We start from the raw sequence: 22966 nt of genomic DNA on the forward strand, positions 1-22966 counted from the left end.
GTCAATCACATTTCCTAAATGTTTTATGTCCCAAAAGCTATAAAAGCAATATTCCTTTCTGCCCTTATTGGAACCATTTCTGTACAGCAATCACATCAGTTTCCTTGGGGATTTCAACTGGAATGTGCTTTGCCTTTTCTTTTTCTATTTACTCTCCAGCCTGCGACCAAGGGAGGGTCAGAGTCCGCCTACAAATGGGCAAGAGAGAGACCCAGTGACCAGGAGGGGCGGGTGGGGGGTGAGAGGGGCTGGCGGGGGCCCGGCTTCGCTGCGGTGCCCACAGCGAAGTCTGGTTCCTGTCCTGGGAGGGTCTCAGCCAGGAGCAGGCCCAGGCCAGATACAGGACAGGAAAGCTTGGCTCCGCCAGGATGGGATTTGGTCCCAGAGCCCAGGGCCACACCTGGTGCCTCCGTGGCTCAGACGGCAGTGTTTGCTGAGAGAGGGCATGAGCGCAGGAGCAAGGGACGGGTTTGAGTCCATACGGCGAGACCAGAACGCACGGCGGGGGCCCACCGGAGACGCCGCATCACTGCAGACACCTGGGCCCGCGGACCGCAGGGCAGACAGGCGCTCGGGTCGGACACACCTGTTGGCACAGGTGCCTTGCTTTTCCCCAGAATAGCAGGGTGCCAGCTTTCTCCCAGCCTGCTCTGTGGAGAAGCACTCAGTCACTGTGTTTTGGAGCCGGAAGGGAACCCAGAGAGGTGGAGAGATGGTCCAAACTCACTCCGCTAACTAGTTGCGGAGCCAGCACTGGACCCGTCTGGTGTCCTCTCCCCAGGACGGCACATCCTGACTCCCGCCCCACCCCTGTGAATCCAAATCTCTAGGCAAAGCAACCTCACAGGACAGTGTCCAGGGAAGGCCAGGGCCAGGGCCAGGGACGGGCGGCTCTCCCTGGAAGCTACCTCCCTGGTGACTGGGTTTTGACCTGTTGGGAGGGAGACAGAGGCCAGGAGAATCCAAAGCCAGGGCTTGGAGTAGCAGGTACTCCTGGCTGGCATTCCATTGTTTGTGTGCTGTTCCTTCGCAGGGCCTCCCGCCCCACAAGTCGTCATTTCAGCTGATTGGGAAACGGCGCTGAAAGGCCTGCTTCTCTGGTACCATTTTCTTCAGATCCTATTAGTTGCAATACAATCACAGAGAATACATCAATTCCCGGCCTGCCCGCTGCCGCTGCCAGAGCCGCCTATTAAAAAGCGGCCTTATTAATGGAATTGTACACCTAGGATTAATCGCCTGGCGTGGGCCATTTACATTTCTCATTCCACAAGCACTTTTTGTTTGCTTAATAGGCTGAAGGAGGTAGGAAATGACACAACAAAAGCCTCTCCCAGTTGCCACGCGGATCACTGGTGGGGTAATACCCCTGCTGCTGAAGCACTGCAGAGGTCTGAGGCCTGGCATATGCCACTGGGTACGCAAGGCAGCAGCCGGCCAGCGGCGAGGAGAGAAGGAAGGAGCGAGGGGGGGGAGGCCTGGCTGAGCGAGGTGTGTGCACTCTGGGGAAGGCGCACAGCCTCCTGTTCCCTGTCCCAGAGAGACACGTGTGGAGGGAACAGCTCGGGGAGGGGGCGCGGGCCCTGCATTCACAGCATGGGCGCATCCTACCTGGGTCAGGAGTGGCGCCTGCAGATCGTCCTCTATCCAGGCTGAGCTGCTGTCCTGGTCGGGACCCTGCCATCCTTGCTCTCTGCCGCCATGTCCCGCTCAGGGCTCGGGTGTGTCCGCTCGCAGTCAGTCCAGCCCCGGGCCGAGCAGAGCTCCATTTGGCACGAGGAGGAGCATGTGGGCAGGTGGAGGAGACCACCCGCGCCCGCTGGGCCGTCTTTTTCCTGTGGCTGTGGATGACTTTGGACTAACAGTTTGGGGGTGCTCTTCAGAACTTGGGAGGGTAGTGAAGAGCACCGTGGTGCCGACGTCGTGAGCTCTCCAGACTCCAGGAGGTCAGCTAAGGGCTCGCTGTCTGCAGCAGCAGTCTGCGCAGGGGTCTCTAAGGACGCCAGCCTTCGGAGTGGGCCCTGCGTGGCTGCAGGGGCGTGGTGCCGAGATGCGCCAAGGGAGGCCAGGATGCCCCAGCCCCCGGCCTGTCTCCACCCAACTCTGGAGAGTGGGGATGACACACCCACCCAGGCAAGGGTGGCCATTTACCCCCATCACACACTGCCTGCCCAGAGGTCCCTGGGACAGCAGAGAGGGGTTCAGACACCCCAGGGAACCGTCACTCAAAAATAATAGGCCTTGCTCCTTTTACTCAAACCCTGTCTCCAGAGAATCCAGCCCCTGCAGGGCAGAAAGGGGAGTGGGAGGAGAGAGACACGTGGGTGCGCAGGTTCCGCCCTGGTGGGGGGTCCAGTCTGGTGATGGGCAGGGAGCGGGCTTCCTCTCCCCCAGCAGGAGCCACACGTCCCAGCCAGGGCCAGGCGGCCACCTGACCCCACGGCCGCCTGTCCTCTCTTCAACGTGCTCGGGGAGGCGACACTTAGAAAGGCTCACCCTTCCGACGAAGATGCGGTATTGAACTTGCTTCTCTTTTTGTCTCTGGCTGGCTGGCTGGCTTCCACCACGCCCCAGGGAGGTCCGTGCAGGTCGGAAATGGTGAACAGCTGAAGCCAACGAAGCCCTGGCCCCCTCCCCCGCAGGGGCTCCGGTCACACAGAGGGCTCGCGATTCCCGACGCCGTTCCCGCGGCAGCTGAGTGCCTGGACATGGAAGCGCTGTAACATAGTATGACTTTTTGCCTTAATGGAATTTTTCTAGACCACTAGGGAAAAGAGACTCCATTAACCACACTACAAAGGCCTCCACTTATTAGTATTTTAGAACAGTGGCAAAACATTTTGTGAATCTAATTATTGCTGACAAATATGAAAATTGAAATCAAAGTTAGATTTTCAGCTACAGCGCCTCGGATGCCATGTCTGACTTCCACGATCACATCAACACATTTATTCTTCCACTAGTTTCAGCAGAAGATGGGCGGTTTTCCCTCTCCCTTGACCGGCTGGCTTCCCTCCGCAGCCCCCACGCCCTCCCCGGCTCGGACCCTATATCTTTTGAAGCGTGAAATCTGACACATTCATCTTGGTGGCTGGCACCGGCTGACCAGCTTCGTGTTTACCTGTCACGGATGCAGGCATGGGCTGAGCTGGGGGAGCGGCTTCTCTCCACCCCCTCCTCCCGCCCCCAATCCGAACCTTCTCTTTTTTCCAGATAAAAGTGATTTGACTGATTTCACATTCCTCATGATATCAGGACAGAGCCAAAAAAAAAAAAAAAAAAAAAAGGACTTGTCAACACCTTCCTTTCTCTCCCCTATTAAGCATACTGTAAAAATCAATCCCTTTTGTCACTTGACTCTGCTTGCGAGAATGTTTAATGGATGTCAAGGGAGTTAATGATCGCTGGTAGAAAATTCATTTTAGATTTGCTATTTATAAAGTGCTCAGTGCTCAGGTGGGAAATTAACACGAGGCAAGGAGTGGGGTGGGTGGGGGAGGGAACGGAGCCCGGGCCCTGCCAGGCTGGCAGTTGCTCTGTGTGGGTGGCACTTGAGGCGTTCTGGGGACAGAGGGTGCGCGTGCCGGGTGTGCCGTGGGGCACAGTGCGAAGGGTGCAGGCTCAGGAAGCATCCTGGCCTGCGCAGGCAGAACTCTCTCCACCAAAACTGTCTCAACAATAAAACCCTATCTGCTGCACCCAGCTCCCAAGTTGTAGAAGGGATTAAATAAAACATCACGCATTAAACATTTACCAGAGCCTGGCACTGAGTACTAGTCTGGGTTTAAAAAATGTTTGGTTTCTTTCCCCATGGCCCCATAGCCCCAGGAGGGGATCAGGAAAGGGTGGGTCAGTGCAGAATTGCCCCAGGATCTGGAACCGACCCGCCAGAGGCGCCCACAGAAGAACCCTGAGCAACACCTGGTACCTGTGGCACCTAGGGGACCAGATAACCTAGTGGTCCTCAGACTTTAGCAGGCATCAGAACCACCGGAAGGGCCTCTTAATACACACACTGCAGGGCCTCACTTCAGAGTTTCTGAATGTCCACAGGTCTGGGGTGGCACCCCCGAATCTGCATTTCTGTCCAGTGCCCAGGTGGTGCTGACCACACTCAGAAGCACAGTGACCGCCGTGCAGAGGGAGCTGTCTCCTGAGATGCACGCGGCGTCGAATCACCTCCCCAGTGGAGCAAGTCCGTCCCCACCTGACCTGCCCCCGCCCCTCAAACCAGTCCAGGACTCAGAATTCTCAAGCAAATCAGTGAACGCTGCTTCATTTGCTCCCAGATTTTACCTTGCTGGCCAAAGTTGTGTCAGTGGCTCGTGGAGCTCCAGGTCAGAAAGCGTGGTCCGCCCCTCACCTTTCTTCTAGCCTCTCCTCTTCCCGGCCTTCCCCTGGATGCTTCTCTGTTATATTTGGATTAGCTGCAAATCTCCTTTGATTACTCACTGTGTTGAAACAGACAGCCTGTTGCCACGTGTTTGATTACTGAATCCCGGGGGAGTTCCTATTTGCAAGGCAGCCAGTTACAGTGCACTTGGCCCTGCACACGCTCATTGAGCTGCTAATTCATTGTCTAAGAAGTTGCTTTTCAGTTTCTGATTTTTCAATAATAGGCTTCTCATGAAGCCCTTAAGCTTCAGAAATAAACCGAAAACTGCTTTTCCAGTCTCCTACATGAACACAAGCAGATCAGGAAGGGGAGGGAAATGGGAGTAGTTTTGCCTGTGATTCCTGGGGCTCTGCAAGCCTCGCTGGAGAACGTGCCAACACTGCGGTTCTGGAAAAGTGCGGTGGGAAGTGCAACGGCTCGCAGACACCTCGGCGAGTGACAAATCCTGAAGTTTCTCCTGACGCCCGGGCTGCCGGGTTGCCGAGCTGGGCGGATATTCTGGGCACCAGTAAATTGTTCTGTCAGCAAGCTGCTCCCTCAGCTGCATCTTGTTAGGGAGCCTGTCGCTCACTCCCCAGTCACTGTGCCCCAGCCCCGCCCTCTGGAGTGGTGTCCTGTTACCTGGGGCAGGTAAGGGGGCTGCTGTAGAAAAGCTGCCCAGGGGCAGGGCCCCAGGGAGGAACCTCAGTCTCCCTGAACTGGCTCCACACTTCTGCTGAGGGAGAGGGGTGCGGAGTCAGGTCCTGACCCACATTAGGTGCTCTGTTATTTCACCTGCAGGGAGGAAATTTCGTGGCATGCGGATCAATTTCAACCACCATCTTGTTCCTTTCTCTGTCTATTTCTCTTTCTTCCCCCAAACGTGGATTTTTAAAAGTAATCCATTGAGCCAGAAAGAGCAGCCATTGGCTTTCTTTCCTGCCAAATTGGGTACCTCCCCATTACAAAGTTAAAAAAAAAAAAGAGTATTGAAACTCACTCTCACCTTTCCGACTCCTAATTCTGCTCAGGCTCTTTCCCTGACAGAGCTAACATGTACGGACAACAGGCGGGGTGCCAGATAAAAACAGAACAAAACCAGGAGGCCCAGTGAAATCTGAATTTCAGACAAATAGCAAATAAATGTTTAGTCCAAGCATGTGCCTTGCATAATAAAAAGTTATGTGTGGCTGCTCTGGAGTCTAAATGTATTGGGCATCCTGGATTTTTATTTACTAAGTCTGGCCACTGGAGCAAAAGGGAATTTGCATTTATTTACATCTTTTACATGTTTTCATAACTTACATACCACCAAGCTTGCTTTGTCTGGTGGTTTTTTCCTGAGATGGGAATATTCCAGGGAAACCAAGACCCTCTTACAAGAGCCTGGAGCAGAGAGGGGCAGCCCGTCCAGAGCTCTCTGCACCTGCGCTGCACAACGGCTGAGTCAGCGGTTCTCAGGTTTCTGTGTGAATCACCCACCAGAAGGGCTTCTTGAGACGCAGAGAACTGCCTTCCTGGAAGCCCCAGACTTTTGGACTCAGGGACCACGCCTGGTCAGCCAGGACTCCAAGGACTCCTAACAAGGGAACCGCTGGGGGGACCCACTGAGGGTAGGAGTGGTGGGTTAGAGCAGGTCTCAGACCACTGTTCTCCATTTTCAGCCTTTTAAGTTCTCTTCGTGGCCATCTTTATTCCTTCCCTCTTGCTGCTGAAACAAGTGTGCACAGGATTGCACTGGGCTGACCTGCAGGCAGGACCTCCCCCGCCAAGCACAGGTGTGCAAGGGCACCGCGCTGGGAAAGGGTGTCAGTGTCCAGGGTCAGTGCCCTGTGGTCCGTGTCTATGGTCAGTGTCCAAGTCAGTGTCAGGGTCAGAGTCCAGGTCAGCATTGGGGTCCATGTCCGGTCAGTGCTGGGGTCAGTGCTGGGGTCAGTGTCAGTCTTACTGGGGCTACAGGACAGGTTGAGGACAGTTTGCTTCAGACCGAGGCTGAAGCAGGATGCGGAAGGGCCTTCTGTGCCAAGCTAAGGAACTCGCAATTGATCTTGGGAGCCTTGTGGAGCGAGTGGAGATTCTTAGTACAGGATTAAAGAGAGAAAAGTTTGTTTTTTGCAGCAAGATAATTAATTATGGGCAAGGTGGAAGATGCACTGAGCTGGATGCAAGCTGGTAGCGGGAGACCTACTGAGAAGCTGCGTTGGTCCATGGAGCAATGACGGAAGCTGAGACAGTGGGGACACAGGAGACAGAAGGGGAGGGAGCCGCTGAGTAACCGTGGTGGGGGCTGAGGATGACCTCGTGGGGAGGGACGGTCACTAACACCTGCACCGTTTAAAAACCTAAAATTGTTGGCTTTTACTTTTCCAGTATGAATTGAGTTTCACAAACATAATTCAATTAAACATGAAAACTACTTTCCAAGGAAGTTTAAATATCCCATTTACAGGTGAGGAAAATAAAGGCTTCAGAGAAAAAAAAAATCAATTTCTGAAGTTAATGATGGACCTGGGATAAGAAGAGGATATTCTTTATAAATATATACACACATATATATGTATATATATATATTTAATAGCTTTATTGAGCAATAACTGACATATGATGAAGTTCACATACGTAAAGTGTACAACTTAATGTGTTTTGACATACGTACACACTCATAAAATCACCACCACAATCAAGATAACGAACGTTTTACTCCCAAAATCTTCTTTATGCCCCTTTGTAATTCGAGGAAAGGATCCTCTGATTGATGCGGGGATCAAGAAACATATTTTAACAGGATAGCCTCTGTAAGCTGTAAATGTAAGACTCTGTCCGTAATTCCTTGCAGAGCTCGCAGAGAACTGAGTTGGACATGCGCTCTGACCACATCTGGGAGACAGTGTTTACCTCTTCTAAGGGGCGGGGCCACAGCCAGACAAAGAGGTGGGAAACAAGGTGGGGGTAGACCATACTGCACCTTAAAAATCCAAAGAGGAATAGAGCCAATGTTTTATAATAACTGTAAATGGTGTATAACTTTCAAAAATTATGAATCACTGTATCAGACATCTGTAACTCACATAATATGTGCATCAACTACACTTCAATAAAAATATTACTAATAATTTTAAAATCCAGAGAGAAGAGAAAGTCATGAGGAAAGGAGTGATTAATACTCTGTGGACTCCTTTCCCGAATCACGTTCGGAGAAAACAAAAGCGATCAAATGCAAACTTCTTCAACCTTCTGGCACTAAGCTGAGAAGTCTCCCTGCCTCCCTGCAGAGCCGGGACCGCTGATCATCTCTCTTTCCGCTTTCCTTTATTGTGGTAAAATACACATAAGATAAAACTCACCATTTTAAGTGTGTGGTTCAGTGGCATTAAGAACACTCACAGTGTTGTGCAGCCATCACCACCATCCTTCTCCCCCAATTTTTTATCATCCCAGACTGAAACTCTGGACCCATTAAATAATGACTCCTCACTCCCTGCTCCTGGTAGCGCCTCCTTTCTGTCTCTATGAATTGGCCTGTTCTAAGTGCTCCACGGAAGTTGCATCATACAGTGCTTGTCCTTTCCTGTCTGACTTACTTCACTTCGCATAATGTGTTCAGGGTTCATCCACATAGTCGCATGTGTCAGGACTTCATCCTTAAGGCTGGATGGTATCTGATTGTATGTTCAGACCACGTTCTGTTGGCCCATCCCTCCGTGGGTGGGCACTGGCGTTGCTTCCACTTTGGGCTACTGTGAATAATGCTGCTTTGAACGTTGGTGTACAAATATCTGTTTGATTAAGGGACCCAAGTCACGTTATTTAGCAACGCAAACTTCAAATCCAGCCGTGTTGCTCTCTGGCACACGGCCCTTCCGCTCACTCTCTTCCCTCAGCATAAAGTATTTAACGAGAACCGTAAGACCATTCAAGGTCTGACCTCTGCCTGCTTCTCTACATACACCTTTTGTCTTTCTGCCTACAACCCCCCAGCTCTGTCCCCCCAAACTACACCGACACGTGCCATCTGGCCAGGTTGGACACAGGATTCCTACCGTTGCTGTCCTGCCTCTGGGCTTTGGCGTACGCAGTTTCCTTTGTTTGTAACACCCATCTCTCCTCTTCCCTGGTTAAACCCAGTCACCTCCGTCCCGCCTTTACCAGCTCTTCCTTCTGGAAGAGTCCTCTGACCTGAAAAACCGAGATGCTGCTGTAGCAAACACGACCCGCTTTTATCCCCGCACTTACCACGTCGTGTCGAACTGTCTTAGTTCACTGAGCGTGAGAACAGTACGGCTAGTAGGCCTGAATAAACCGTTCTGGAGTGAGTGAAATGTAAAGGTTAGCAAGACCTTGGCCACGCCCTCGGAGTCTATTATTTTGCATTTTTTTTTAATCATTCACTTTGGAGATGTGGACATGACATGTCTATATCCTTCAGGGATGACACAGAGATGATGGTGACAGCGCATCAGATTACGAAAACCAGCCTCAGTGGCTTTAAATAATGGACCCGCAGTGCAGTGAAATTCCAAACACTCAAAAGCAAGGATGGGCGCGGTCTTAATAGTAGCTTTTTTGTCAGAGGAATGAGCACAAAATCCATATGAGCCAACAGTGTGGTGCTTCCAGAAAAGACAGGAATGCAGTAAAGGTGGACGAGACATCTATGAAGTCCGGAAGGCGGTAGGCAAGAGGCCACTCCTACTGCACCGTTCAAACAACATCAGGAATGATCTGTCTGATAGCCCTTTTGAGAGGACCGTTATCACACTGGCGCCTGTTTAGAAGGTCGTGATCAGGACGATGAGTGGTCCAGAGGTTCTGTGCATGGTCATCATGAGAGGGAACTAAGACTGTCACGTTGGGTCCATGATAGTCCCGTCTTAGAAAGGAGCTGGGTCACACAATGTCCTTGCATGTTGATAGCTCTGGCCGGCATACGTTAGGAAGAGGCAAATTTTTGCTCTGCATAGATGCATTAGGACTGTATTCAGCTGCAAGTAATAGAAACATAATTATACAGAGATTTCTTTTCCATAAAGAATGTGTGGAAATACGTATTCCAGGGTTGGCACGACTGCTCTGTTATCTTGAACTTGAGGTCCTTCTATGAGACTGAGCCACATGAAACTGCACTCAACCAGTTCTGATTCACTGAAACAGCAAGTCTGTCTAGCTCAGCCTCAGAGCTTCCCGCTTCACCATTCTTGGTCTGGTTTCTCTTGTCCTCCTGTTTGCAAGTTGGTTCCTGGGCCTCCAGGTAGGGTGCCAGGCTCTCAGTCAAGAAAGGAGGGAAATGGTAAGGTTCACACAGCACGGGCTTCCTGGGCACAGTCCTCAAACTCCCACCCAGGAAACATCTGCGTAATTTCCATCGGCAGGAACTGATGTAAAGGGCCATGAGCTCTCGGCAGCTGTGTCTGCCCTGTAGGGTCAGGTAGTTACTTCAAAGAGGAGCTGACCCTGCACTATTCTGACCCATTATGAGAATTTTTGTGAGCTGGACCTGGACATCTGCTGATGACAATCTCCACAGGCAACGGGGATAGACAGCCAGCACTGGGACCACGACTCCGGTGCTGAGTGTCTGCCCCCTGGATATCCCGGAATTGCTGAGCAGGAATTATCAAGCCTCATTCAGGTGGGATGGTTGCCGTGGGTGGGAGACTAGGCACATCCCGAGGTGTCTCACAACGCTAGACATCTGGATTTAAGGATTAAACTGTTCAAGCCTCGGACAAGGCTTCAGCAGTGCAAGAAAGTAAAAGTGGTGAAAAGGCATTTAGATCATTTTATTAAGAAGTTTTAAGGAAAAAGGGAGGAGAAATAGCAAACAATTAATTTTCATCTGTTTTCAGAATCGGTGCAATGGTTTATCCAACTACAGATGTCTGTGCTCACCAACTGCTCTGAGAAAAAGGCTGTCAATTCATCTTTTCCATGTCTGGGCCAGGTTTCCTCCGGCTGTTTAGGGGAGGGCCCCGGGGCAGGGGGTGGGGCTTGGGGGAAGAGGGAGGAAGAATCGGTTTGAAGAAGCAGATAAGAAGCACTTGTCCATCTTCTCCAGATGAAGGAACCCACCCACTTCCCTATTCTTTTAGGTCCAACCTTCCCTGCTGTTCCCTCTGATGCCAACGTGGTTCAGAGAGGACCACCCCCGCCCACGCTTCCGATCCACCAGCCACTGGACGGACTGTTCCTTCTCTTGGGTAAGTTTAGCTGGAAAGCGTGAGCTCATATCCACCACCTGCGTGCCTGCAGCAACTGGTTCATGACCAGGTACCGCCAGGAGGAATGACTGATGTCTGTTCAGAGTCCAGAAAGGATCTTGTCAGAAGGAAGACACAGTGGAATCTAATAAGACACATCAGACAGGGCGAGTTGGAGGCCAGGCTGCAGTGTGCACAGTGAAACAACACAGGAGCCGGATGGGGGTGGGCGGTGGAATTACAGCTCACCGCGAGTCCGGGGAGCTCTGTGGCTCCTGGTAAACCCAGTGGCGTCCAGACCCTCCTCTCTCTCCCCGCCTCCCTCCCTTTGCTCCACCCACAAACACGGGGGGTCACACTCTGCCAAGTGTGCAGACAAACGAGGCAGCCCCTGCCCTCCAGGTGCTCAGGGTCTGGTGAGGGGAGACAGACATGCAGGCAGGGGCTGCCCAGACGTGCGGTGGGTATGGAGAGCCGGCCTGAGTGCCAGAGTGACGGGGGCGCCAAAGAAGAAAGGGACGCTGAGCCTGCAGTTTTGTCTTGAATCCTAACAAGTGTTTTCAGGAGAGACAGGGCGGCGCTCAGCAGAGGGAGCAGTGTGCACACGTACTGGGAGGAGGAAACAGCAGAAAACCCGAAGGAGTCCGTGGACGGGAGTACAGGGGTCAGAGAGCGGCTGGCACACCCAGGCCAGGCCCTTCCGAAGAGCTGAGACGTCATTTCATCTGGATTTGGAGTCAGGAGGGGCGACAGCCTGTGTCTTCTGGGCTGCACAGAGCACACTGGGAGACCTCCTTTAACAAGAAGACAGAGTAACCGGAATAACCTTAGAAAAGGGCAACCAGCGCCCTTTCTGCGGGTGACTGTACAGAAGCCAGGGGAGCTGCTGGGAACAGGTAACCTCGGAGGAGGGAGGGAGTCGTGTTTCCAAATATTTGACAAAAAGTTGTGTTGAAGAAAAATTAGACTTGTCCCGTGGGTGGCGGTGTTAGTGACAATCATAACATTATTAGGTTGTATTTATTGAGAGCTTACTATGTGCCAGGCAGCCGTCCAAGCCCTTTATCTGCAGTAACTTATTTAATCCTCCTAACAGCCCTTAAAGGTAAGTCTCATAATTAGCTCCATTTTATACAAACGGGAACACAACCACACACAGAGGCTGATGAAATCACCGAAGGTTTCAGACGAGGAAGCGGCAGCGCTTGGACCCAGGCAATCCAGCCACCACGTTCCATTTTCTCTCCAGACCCAGAGCGAATGGCTGGGAGGCCTGAGAAGGCAGACTCTTCTCCTCTGTCCCCCTGTCTCCCAGAGCGGTCAGATGCAGCAGCTGCCTGGAGAGATGCAAGTTCCCCCGTACCGGAGACAGAAGTTGGGGGCCACGCAGCTGCACTGTGGAGGTGTCAGGGCTCCAGAGGGGAACTGAAATGAACCACCTTGAAAGCTCCTCAGGGCTTGGGCCGTTGTGACTCTGGGGTTGGCTGACACAGAGTGTGAACACCAGGTGAGCTACCCACTGGCTGCCCTTGGCACAAATCTGCAGCATAGCTCTGCTCCCCAAGTGCGTCCTACCCCTGCTGGCTCCATCAAAAACAGGCGGGCTTCCACCCCAGCCTGCACGGCAGGACCTGACCTGGCGTGGAGAGGAGAGCAGGCTTCACTGCCGCCGAACACGGCAGCTGCAAGGTTGCCACTGGGTTCCGAGCCTTGAGCCTTCGGGGCCCATGCACAGGACAGCAGCGGAGCAGCAGTGGGGTAGCCGGTTCCTGGGGGTGGGGAGCGGGAGTGGAGGCCGGGGGAAGAGGGCTCTGCGGATCGTCATACTCAGGGACGGAGTGTCTGCAGGGCTCGCCGTCACTTACTGCTCACCAAATCCAGCTCACACATTCATCCGCCACCTACTCTCACGCCTTCAGCCACCCTGAGTTTCTCGTGTGGGACTGATCAGTTACAAGTCAGTGTCATTCCCGAGTCCTCCAAACTGAAACGTTGTGACTGCTAGTCCTTTTCTCCCACCTGAAGATGCTTCCAGATGAGGAATCACACGTGCACCTCTGGAGACGTGGTGCGGCGTGGAGGACACAGCGTGCGGTGTTTGCACACACACCACTCACACGTGCCGACTCTGCTCGCCCGCCTGTGACTGTGTGTATGCTCTTAGCTTCCTGCAAACAGAGGCTCCTCTGCATACTCCTTTCTTGCACCACTACCGTTCAAGTACCACACTCAGAAAGACTGTGTGTGGAATTGCGCAATGTCGAACTTGAAATGAAACTTGAAAATCTTTTAGGCCAGCTGCTTTATTTTCAAGATGTAGAAACTGAGGGAACGCGTCTCCTTCCAGGCTGTTGAACATTTTCAGATGACTTTGGAGGTAGGGTTTCCAAACCTGGCCGCAGATTGGAACCTCTCAGAGAGGTCTGAAAAGTATCAGAACATCTCATGAAGAGATTCTGATTTAATGGTTCTGGGATGGGGGCCAGATATTGACATTTTTATAAAGCTCCTCAGGAGAGTCTACAGTACACCAAATTTGAGAACCTCTGGCTTAGACAACAGGCATATTGCAAATAAACACACTTTTGCCCCTAATTCCTGAGGACCTCCCAACTTCTGAGACGGGGTCCGAAGAGGAATGGCTCCAGGTTGATTGACTTGGAAGAATCATGGGTCCATGAGAAAGGTACTCACTTGTTCTTCTATGGGAGAAAAGCTGAGACTGAGCATCGCCCCCACGATGGAAATGCAGGCAGAAGCAGGCAGCCAAGCCATCATCCTAGGGCTTCGGGGGGGAGCGACAGTGCACAGTGTGAGCAAAGGAGAAGCTAAATCCCCTCTGGGTACATATGGCTGAAAACACAAGGTGATGAATTGAAAGAAGACTTGGTTCCCACACACAGTTACAGCATCAGAGGAGTACAAATAAATGACGAGACACGTTGACGAGGCCAGGAAGCCTAAATCAGTGTGTGATGAATGGGGAGCCAAAAAGACGGGCTCTCAAAAGGCTGGTCATGTTAAGTCTCCTCTGAAACAGGAGTCCCTCACACGGTTCATCTGCTTCATCCCGACTGGCTGCCTGCAAATCCTGTCCTGAGTAAGCGTTCCCCCCTTGCCTTCTTTGGTCCTCTGGTTCTGTGCAGAAGACAGGGGACAAAGGAGGTGGGCAGGCCACCGGACAGGGTGGCACTGGTGCCAAGAATCAGTCACTAATTTGAGTGACAAGAGCCAACGGTCACAGAGCCAACCACCTTTTACACCAGCCTTCGTTGCCCCCAGGCCGCATGAGGGCACATCACACGTGCATGAGCTCCTTCGGGGCAGGAGCCAAGGCGGCGTAGCAGAGGCGGCCGCCCTTCCCTGATGAACACAGAGCCAGGCTGTGCATCCTCCCCCAGTGCTCCCTGTCCAGCAGCAAGGGTCCAGGATGCCCTCTCGACGCCCGCCATCATTTGCACAAGCAGCTGTGCAGGGACCGTGTCACCAAGCCTCCGCCTTTCTTCTGGCCCTCCTGTTGGTGCTTCCCAACATGATGAAAAAGGACGGCATATCAAGTCAGTTCTGGGAGACTGCTCTGTCTTTAGTTGGTTTTGGCCACTGATTTGCTCGCCGCGTCTACAACAATGCACGGACCATAACAGGTTCTCAATGAACACTTGCTGGTTGATTGAAATGATGGGCAAATAACTAGATTAAGTCTGTGCTGGCTGAGAGTTTGGTGGTACCACCACAACACAAGCAAAGGAAGCACTTCTAAAAGAGGAAACTCGAATGAGCAGTTGAAGCCAAAACCAGCTGGTCTTTGTAGTTTTCATATTATTGGTTTTTTTTAAATATAATTTATACATTTTTAATAGTTATTTATGACTACATTTTGTGTCATATCAACAAAGGTCTTTCTTATTCTGTGACTATAAAATAATTCTCCCATTTTTTTCCTGTTGGTTTTAAATTGTTGTGTTTCAAGTTTGTATCCTTTATCCAGCTAGAATCCATCTGGAATTTATTTTGCTAGAACATAGGAGGCAGGGAGCCAACTTTTTTTTTTCCCTTCCAGAATGCTACCCAATACCATGTATTTAAAACACCACCTTTCCTCTCTAGATTGCGAGTGTTATGTACTGAATGCCCTTGTGTATTTGGGTTGGATTCTGGACTTTGCAGCCAGCTTTGCAGATCTCTACTCGTCTGCCGGGACCACACTGTTTAGATTATTGTAACACTCTGATATGTTTTGATATGGGAGGGCTAGCCTCTCCTCATTACTATTTTTTTATGGAAATTTTTTTCCAGCCAGTCTTTTGAACAGTATTTTATTACTATAAAGGCCAATACTCTTTGAGAAGCAAAAAAAAAAAAAAAAAAAAAAATCAAATTTAGTAACCCAAGATGTCCTGAGCAAAGCGCTGAAGAATGTGTTTTCCAATATTTGGTTTCTCAGCTTGACAGTCTCTCTTGAAATACTCTATTCTCAGCACTGAAAATGTGAGCCGTTGTTGGTTGGTTTTGCAGTTTGCAAATGACTTACAGAGCTCTTGGCAGGGTTTCTGTTTTCCTTTTTGCAAATAAACAAAAGGCCATTTCTCTAATATGACTTAAGTGGGGGAGATTCTGCGATCTCTTGTCTTGGTTTCGGAAGGAGGAGAAAAAGAGAAGAGAAAAAGAAGGGCAAGTGGAAAGAAAAATGAGGAAAACTGAGACGAGCAGGGTCTGGACGGAACAGAAGCAGGACCGAGGCAGAGGGAGTGTCGCTGAGGACGCTGCCTGGGTGGGAGCTCCGGCATCAGTTCCTGGGTCCCCTCCCCCTTGCACCCTGTCATCCGAGCTCCTTGTGACCCGGAGGGAGGGAGGGAGGGAGGGAGTACAGACTCCCCTCCTCTCCCAGGCAAGCCTGCATGATGGAGCAACCCCTGCCGGCTTGACCCAGATCTGTCAGCTGATCAATTATTTTTCCCATGGAGGAGAGGGGAAAATGAAAGGAGGGAAGAAAAAGGGAAAGAGAGAGGGGAAAGGGAGGGCAGAGAAGAGGGGGAGAGAGGGCAGAAAGAGGGAGGGAGGATAGGGGAGAGAAAAGGAGGCTGAGGCAGGGAGAGAGGATGAGAGGGGAGGCAGAGGAACACACCTCTCTTGGATTTAAGCTCTTTTAAGTCTAAGCAGTGATAGAGCAGACTTAACCCAGGAGGGTGCAGAAACAAATGCACAAATGCGTAAAATAAAGTATAAGCTCTCAGGGGTTCCTGAACAGAGTCATCGGCAAAGCACAGGATAGAACCCTCTTCTTCCCGCCCTTCGCCAGGCCGAGTCCAGCTGGCTTCTTCCCTCCAAAACTCCAGCCCACCTCCTCCCCAGCACCCCTCCCTCTGCCATGTGTCCTGACCCCGCCGCACCTCCAGGCAGTCTCCTCCCACAGAAGGTTGGGAGGCCCGCTCCGTGATTCTTCTGAATCCTGTAGGTCCCGTAGGGTCTTGGCCCACGGGTGGGAGGAGACACTCGGGAGGATGTGGTACCCTGACCCCCTCCCACCTGTAAGCCATCGATTACCTTATTTTTGCATGTTTTCATTTTTTATGTTTAATTAGTTTTATTGAATTTCAAATGACTGCAGACATAAAGTAAACACGTAACAAGCCAACAGAGCAGAAAGGAGGGAAGCTGCGTGAATACCAGCAGGCTCAGCGTGGAGCCCCACTTAGCACCGCGTGCTTGCAGCCTGACAAGCATTAATGAGTCCTCACAACACCCGGGGGAGCTGCTCCCCGTCCGGCAGGCAGGTGGAAAGACCCGCGCGCAGAGGAAACTGCCTTCACCTGCAGAAAACGTGGGCAGCTCTGAGACTCTGAGTTCACATGTTCCCGCTCCCCATCCAGCCGTGCTCAGGCCACCAGAACCAACCTGAAATCTGAAAGGCATGCACATCAGCGTGCTTGAAGGGTGTGCAGGACCTCTGCCGAGGCCAGATGGAAAGCAAGGCGGGTTTTTTTTTTTTTATCATCCTCATCATTCTAGTTGGTGGACAGAAGCAGGCCATGAGCTCCAAACCAAAACACTCTGGACCAGAGACCTACCCCAGACACCACAGTCCTCTCCAAAGTGCTTCCACCATGAGGAGACAGCAAGAGCCTCGAGGGATTTCCAGCATGCGTTCCTGCATGCGCCAGAATCACGTGTCCCATATTGACCGGGAAATGTCACCACTTCTTAGGGTCTCGAGAGAGCTCACCTCATCCCAAGGGATAAACTGGGACTAAAGCCAACCCAGGTTTGGCCCGTCCATGACAAGTAGCTGGTCCCAGCCTGGGCCCCTGTAACTCAGGGTGGCCAGACTGCACGCATGCAGGGGACAGAGCCCCAGGGAGCGGCGAGAAGACAGTGCCCAGCGGACGCTGAAGCAGGGACCCAGGGGAGGCCCTTCGGGGTCACAGCTCGCCCTTCACACAAGCACTGTAGGAGAGGCTACTGAGGAACCACAGAGGTCAGGGCGGCCGTCATAGCCGATGAGGAGCGGTTCCAGGGCTCACGTTTGGCTTTAAAAGTGAGAAAAGGGAAGAAGCAGCACAAGGACCCGACTGTGCTCCTGGCGACCAAAGCTGCCCCCCAGGGGCGGCCTTCACGAGCAGGGCCTGCTGGCCCGGCCGGGACTCCCCAGTCCCCGCGAGCAAACGCCCCAAGGAGAGGACTGTGACTGTGTGTGAAGGACACGGGTGAGCTGCCCATGGCTTGTCCCCAGCGCAACTCGGAGCCTGAAAGCCAGGGTCCACTTTGTGAAGTCCCTCTGTCGTCTCCCCTGATTTTTTTTTCTTTTTTGCCAAGCTTCCAAGTGCTTGGACATCACGCCCAGGGTCCCATCGTCCCAAACCGACTTTTCACTTTTCCTGTAAACACGGTTAGGGTCTCATCCGCCTCCCTCGCATCCCAGAAGCACCACCCGGCCTGGCTGCTGCTGGCACCCACGTGCTAGCTCGCGTGGCAGGAACTTGGCCCATCGGCCCTGCTGAACGGCGCCCTGTCGCGGGTGCCCAGCAAAGCAGAGTGTGAACACAGCCCCGTGCCCTTTCCCCTCCCCTCTGCCTGGCTTTTGTCGCACGTGGGCAGATGAGTAGATGTGGACGTGAGGAGGTGAGAGAACAGGAGAAAGGTGAGACGGGAACCCAGCCAAGCTCATTGGAAGGTGTTGAAAGGAGCATTAATCCTTCGAAGGAGAAGTGGTTTCTAGAAAGAGGGGAAACTGCTGCAGCACCAGCCATTCCTTTCAGAGCCTCCCGGGGGCAGGGGTGGGCGGTGCGCTGAGAAGGATGGAGCCTAATCCCATCCGAGTCCCGGCGCCGGTTCCCGGGAAGGAATGAGCAGCTGCTGGTTAATCAACCCCAGTGCGTCTTAGGGCCAGAGCCCCAGGGCGCTAACCCCCCCTCCCTCCCGCCAGCCCTAATCAGTGCAGATTCCCCCCTCCCCCGCTAAGCTGGATCATGGCTGCTGGTGGGGTTGGGGGAAGGAGCAGGTCAGAGAGGGGTCCGTAACCTGCCACTGGCCCCGCACACCTCTCCAAGAAGACAAGAAACCCAGGAAGTGGCGGCTCTAGGAAGAGGCAGCTTAAAACAAAAACAAAGAAGAAAAAATCGCCTTGGAATGTGTGCTGCATTCTAACTAGTCCCTCTGGGTCAAGGCAATAGGGGTGGATTATTGTAGGCAAGACCCAGCTGCCCCAGTGATTCTGTAAGTTTGGTAAGAGGTAGCTGGCTGACTCCGGCTTCCATCCCCTGAGAGGGAAAACATACATCACCTTGGCTGGCCCAACTGGCATGTGGTTCGGGGTCTTGGGGGTCATTCTGCCTTAAAATTGGGCAGCCCTGTTCGTTTATGACACATTGAAGCCTCTTCAGAGCTGGCTCGAGGTGAGTAGCACAAACAAGACCATGACTCATCTTAGGAAAGTCAGGATTTGGTAGAAAGTAAGGAGGGCTGAGATGCCCCGGTCACCTCCAACCCCCACCCCAAGGTGGGGGCAAGATCACAAAATTAGATTTCCCCCTGGGGGATTTTTACCACCACTTTCTACTCATCTATTCAGGGATGATTCAAAGTGTGGACAAATATTATGCTTCCCTGCATTTATTTCTGATGAAAAAAAAATCACATATGCTAATCTATATGTAAATTCAGCATGGCCCTGGGGCTCCTGGCACACTGCCAGTTGGGCTGATGGTGGCAGCATGTTGGCCAATGTCTCCAGTCTGAAGTTGCAGGTAGAGGAGACACAGACCTCAGGACAGGTGGAATTTATGGAGGTCTTGGGACTTGCCCCAATCCTTCCTCTGACCGCTCACTCCATCCCTTACCTAGTTAGTTCCCATTTCTGTGGTTAGAAGCTGTTTCCCTGAGGCTGCCTGGCCTTGAACTCAGTTTCCCCACTGCTGGAGTCGGGGCTCTGATCTCACCCTGTTCACCCAGTACGAGCGGGGGTGCACACTCTTCTGCACGCACACTCGCACACACATGCACACTGCTGCTCTGTGTTACGTAAGAGCAGCCGATCAGGGCTGCCTCCACGTTGCCTCCTTCTCTCTCACACCCACCACCCCCACTGAGGGAAGAGGGGTCCTGAGGCCAGAGCCACTCTGTGGCTGGGCGCAGCCGGCGACATCAGGAGACCCCTGCACATCCCACCACTGAGGGCTTCCTTGCCATCCGACTCAGGTCCCTCCGGTGCCCCCTTGCCTTCCTCCTTGAGCCCCAGCCAAGGGTACACACACATTTGACACTTCCCAGCCTGGTCCCTCTGCCCACCTTGTGTGGGTCCACATAGCCGCCCCTGCAGCTCTGTCAAGAGGACAGTGGCCGCCCCCAAGCCTACCCTCAGAGGGAGGTCAGTGGGACTGGAGGTGAGAACCAGTCGCGACCACAAGAGCCCCACACTGCAGTAGAAGAGGACGCAGCGAGTGAGCGTGAACTTTCCTCTGGGAACCCAGCTGCACAGGCCTGAGCTTCCACATGGGGTCCTCCGGGAGGGCCATGCTGGACCACCCAGGGAAACTTTCTCTGCCTGCCTCCATCCCTGTGAGCGCAGGTAATATGGGAAAGGCAAGCCAGACCCCCGAAGGGCAGGGTGGGTGAGCAGGGATCCCTGCTGGGGGGACGCGAGGGCCGGGACAGAGCGCGGGGGCCACCCGTGCAGCAAATGGACTCAAGATTGAAGCAGATTCCAAAGGCACCCAACGCATCACAGCCACATCTCAGCCGGGGAGCCAGCCAGGCCCTTAACTGCAGCCTCTCAGCTTGGCTTCCCAGCCGATAAATAAACAGGAAATTAGCATTCAACTCTTAATGCCGCTCTCTCTTCAACTTAGAGCTTTCCTGAATCTCAGAGCCCCAGGCTTCCTCCCACAGCCTTTCACCTGTTGGTCACCACCCCCTGCCGCCCCCCTCCCCCAACACACCCCCAACACACTGGCAACGATCGAGGCTGCCCACCGCGGCTGCAGACTGCTCCAGCCCTTCAGTGGATCTCTGACCAGAGCCTCCCAGGACGCCCAGTTACCTGATTATGTCTAGCCTGCATTTTTCCGTTTGCTCCTTGCAGAAGCTTTGCAAGTTTACTGGCCGACAGAGATTTAAAGTTTCCTCCTGTAATTTCTTCCCAGTAACATAAGCAACACATTAGCAGCCCCGCCGCCCTCGGAATCTGTGATTCCATGTGTCTCGGTTGTGTGTGTGCAAGACGTACATGGAGCGGGGCGACCAGCACACAGCCGCGCACCGAACAGGAGCCCCAGACACATTTTTCTTATGCATATACATCCCCCTATTCCGGCAGCAGCCAGAATCAAATCAATATTCTCACAGCCTGGTGGGGAGGATGGAGTCCCAGCCATGCTGTTTGAACGCTCTCTCCTCCACCTGCAAACCGCGCAGCAGAGCCGCCTCGGAGAGCCTGCAAATCGCATAAAGCACCCTGTGCAATTCCTGGGTCGGCTGTAGGCAAATCAATAGCCAGCTCTTACCTTGAAAGAGAAACAGAGCAGCCAGCCCGGTGAAGATTGCCCAAGAGAGAGAATTGTGCATTTTTGCCTGGATGGTTTTCATGATTTTTTTCTCTTCTTCTTTTTCTTCTTTTTTGTCAGGTTCGGTTTTTTCTTTCTTTCTTTCCTGACAGATTGCCCTGCTCTCAAGCCGGAGGAAGGAGATTTAAATCCACTGTTTTGCTGAAGGACACGAGAAAGCTGAGGCTGTGAGAGACTGTGACTTCCCAGTAATTATCTCTACTCATACTCTGGCACCGAGACACATCGTACAATCTGGCCCTGGACAGCCCTCCTACAAGCTGCAATCATTGGTTCTAATCCAAGGATTGACAGAGCTACAACACACGCGCGCGGGCACACACACACACACACACACACACGCACACACTCTCAGGAATCATTTACTGGGCAAATCAGGCTAGCTGATTAAAGAGACAGGAGCCTGGAGAGATGGTGTGATAAATGCCACTTGGCCTCTTCTATATTACTTTCATTTTTTAAACTGACAGTCTCAGAGCCCCAAGCATCAAAAAAGCCCTTCCTTCTGGCATTCCCTGGCCTCCTGAACTCACATTCCCTTGGCACTGGAAAAATCCTGTAGCCAGCAACGGCTTACGGGAAATTTTTAAAGGGACATTTTCATGCTTGGTGAAACTTGCAAAGATGAGTCAAATTTTATTCGTGGGTGCTTATTTTCCTCTTCAATGAAACTATCATTCAACGACAGATCTTTTTTTCTCTGTCTCTCATCTTTCACCTTTTCCAATCAACCTCCTACTTTGTTGCTTTCAAAATAATAAATAACTTTCTATTTTCTTTTCCTGTCACCCCATTTCAGAATACCTGTATTACTCCTATATTTCATCCACTTAATTTATTTCCCGGAGGCATCCTCGTGTAAATGATACCATGGAAAGGGATGGGGCTTCTGGAATTTGAGAAGAACTGCAGTCTGAATATGGAGGAGCTGCTCCAAACGGGAACAAGGGGTGAGTTAATTCCACCCACATTCACCAAAGTGAATAATGTAAGTACTTGTGGTTTGAACTGCAGCAAGACAGACTTAGGTTAGACATGCGGAAGAACTGTCAGAGTGTTGACTTTGCGTGTGGCTATAAAATGTCCTCAGAGAGTTGCAGATGACACAGCTTCTTAATGCTGGGTAAGAATGAAAACCTGACAAAAACAATCTAACGGATGTGATGACTTTTTGAGAGATCTAACTGTAAGGCCCTGAAAACTGATGATGTAATTTGTGGTTTTCTCTTATGGGAAGTAAGCTACATGATGCCAACAAAAATTCTGGAGAACTTAGCCCCTCATAGCACCTTTCTTAGCTGGTTCTGACAAATTCATACCATCATGATGCCGCCACACACAGTTTTTGAAATAAGTCTTCCAGATTTCCGCAGTAATTATTAAACCTTCTTTTAACCCCCATAATAATTTTAATGTATATATTCTTAAACTGCACAGAACAAAAGTGCTTACTGGGTGCACAAGTGAAATAGAGACAGCTCTGCCATTTTGCACAAGCCTCAGGGGCGCCCCCTGCAGGTGTGCAGCCCAGTGACTCTGAGTGGAAGGAGCACTGGGGTCTGGAGACCTGCCTCCACACAAACCAAGGTACTGTGAGCAGGTCAGTTTATTTCTGTGAACATTGGCCTCCCGTCTGTAGGAGTAGAGGGCTGTGTCTTGAGTCTCTTTTAATTTTAAAGGTGTTTTATATTAAAAAAAATTTTTACTGCCACTATGTTCTAATTCATATGTCCATCAAAATGCCCTTGATCGTGTGAGCTCCCAAGGGACAAGCATTTTATCTCTGCACCAGTCTCTTTGTGCAGTGCTCTGCAGAGTGACATGTGCAGTTAAATGCTTTGGAATGGCTGTGGCGGCAGTGATAACGGCACGGCACAGAAGGAAGGGTGGCTTCCTTTACTGCTGCCACTTCACTGCTCTCCGGAGTGACGGGGAAGACAATGCGTCATTGATAAGCCTTTAGTCCTGACCCGGAGAGGCAGAGGCACCAACACATGTAAGTGTCCTCACCCTGAGCCGCAATAAATCTGTACATTTCCCAGTTTTTATTAAGCCTCCAAATGTGTGACAACAATAATAAGCTAATAATTCTAGTTGATATTTATTGAGCATTTGCTATGTGCCAGGCATGTTAATCAGTGTTTTATGGGCATGTTTCTCTTTAAATCCTCACAACCTAGGAAGTGGTGCAATTACCACTCCCATTTTATAGATGAGAACACTGAGGCCTAAAGAAAACTTTGCAGCCACACAGCTGGTAAGCAATGGAGCCAGGATGTGAATCTGAGTGTTTGTCTCCCAGACCAACCCCTAAAATACTATCCGCCAAATACTGG

At 51.8% G+C, this 22966-nt stretch overlaps 1 protein-coding gene across 2 annotated transcripts in view; it reads right to left on the bottom strand.

The window, feature by feature from the left end:
• Positions 1–20820, bottom strand: part of NTM (neurotrimin) — an 820661-nt gene extending 799841 nt beyond the window's left edge. For both annotated transcript variants that reach the window (XM_032472417.1, XM_032472419.1), the window contains exon 1: positions 20571–20820. In XM_032472417.1, the coding sequence (XP_032328308.1) occupies positions 20571–20652 (82 nt within the window). In that variant the 5' untranslated portion in view covers positions 20653–20820. The remainder of the gene's footprint in view (positions 1–20570) is intronic.
• Positions 20821–22966: the final 2146 nt, after the last annotated feature.

Source organism: Camelus ferus, chromosome 33, assembly GCF_009834535.1.
Source record: "Camelus ferus isolate YT-003-E chromosome 33, BCGSAC_Cfer_1.0, whole genome shotgun sequence".
In the NCBI taxonomy this organism is placed as follows: Eukaryota; Metazoa; Chordata; class Mammalia; order Artiodactyla; family Camelidae; genus Camelus; species Camelus ferus.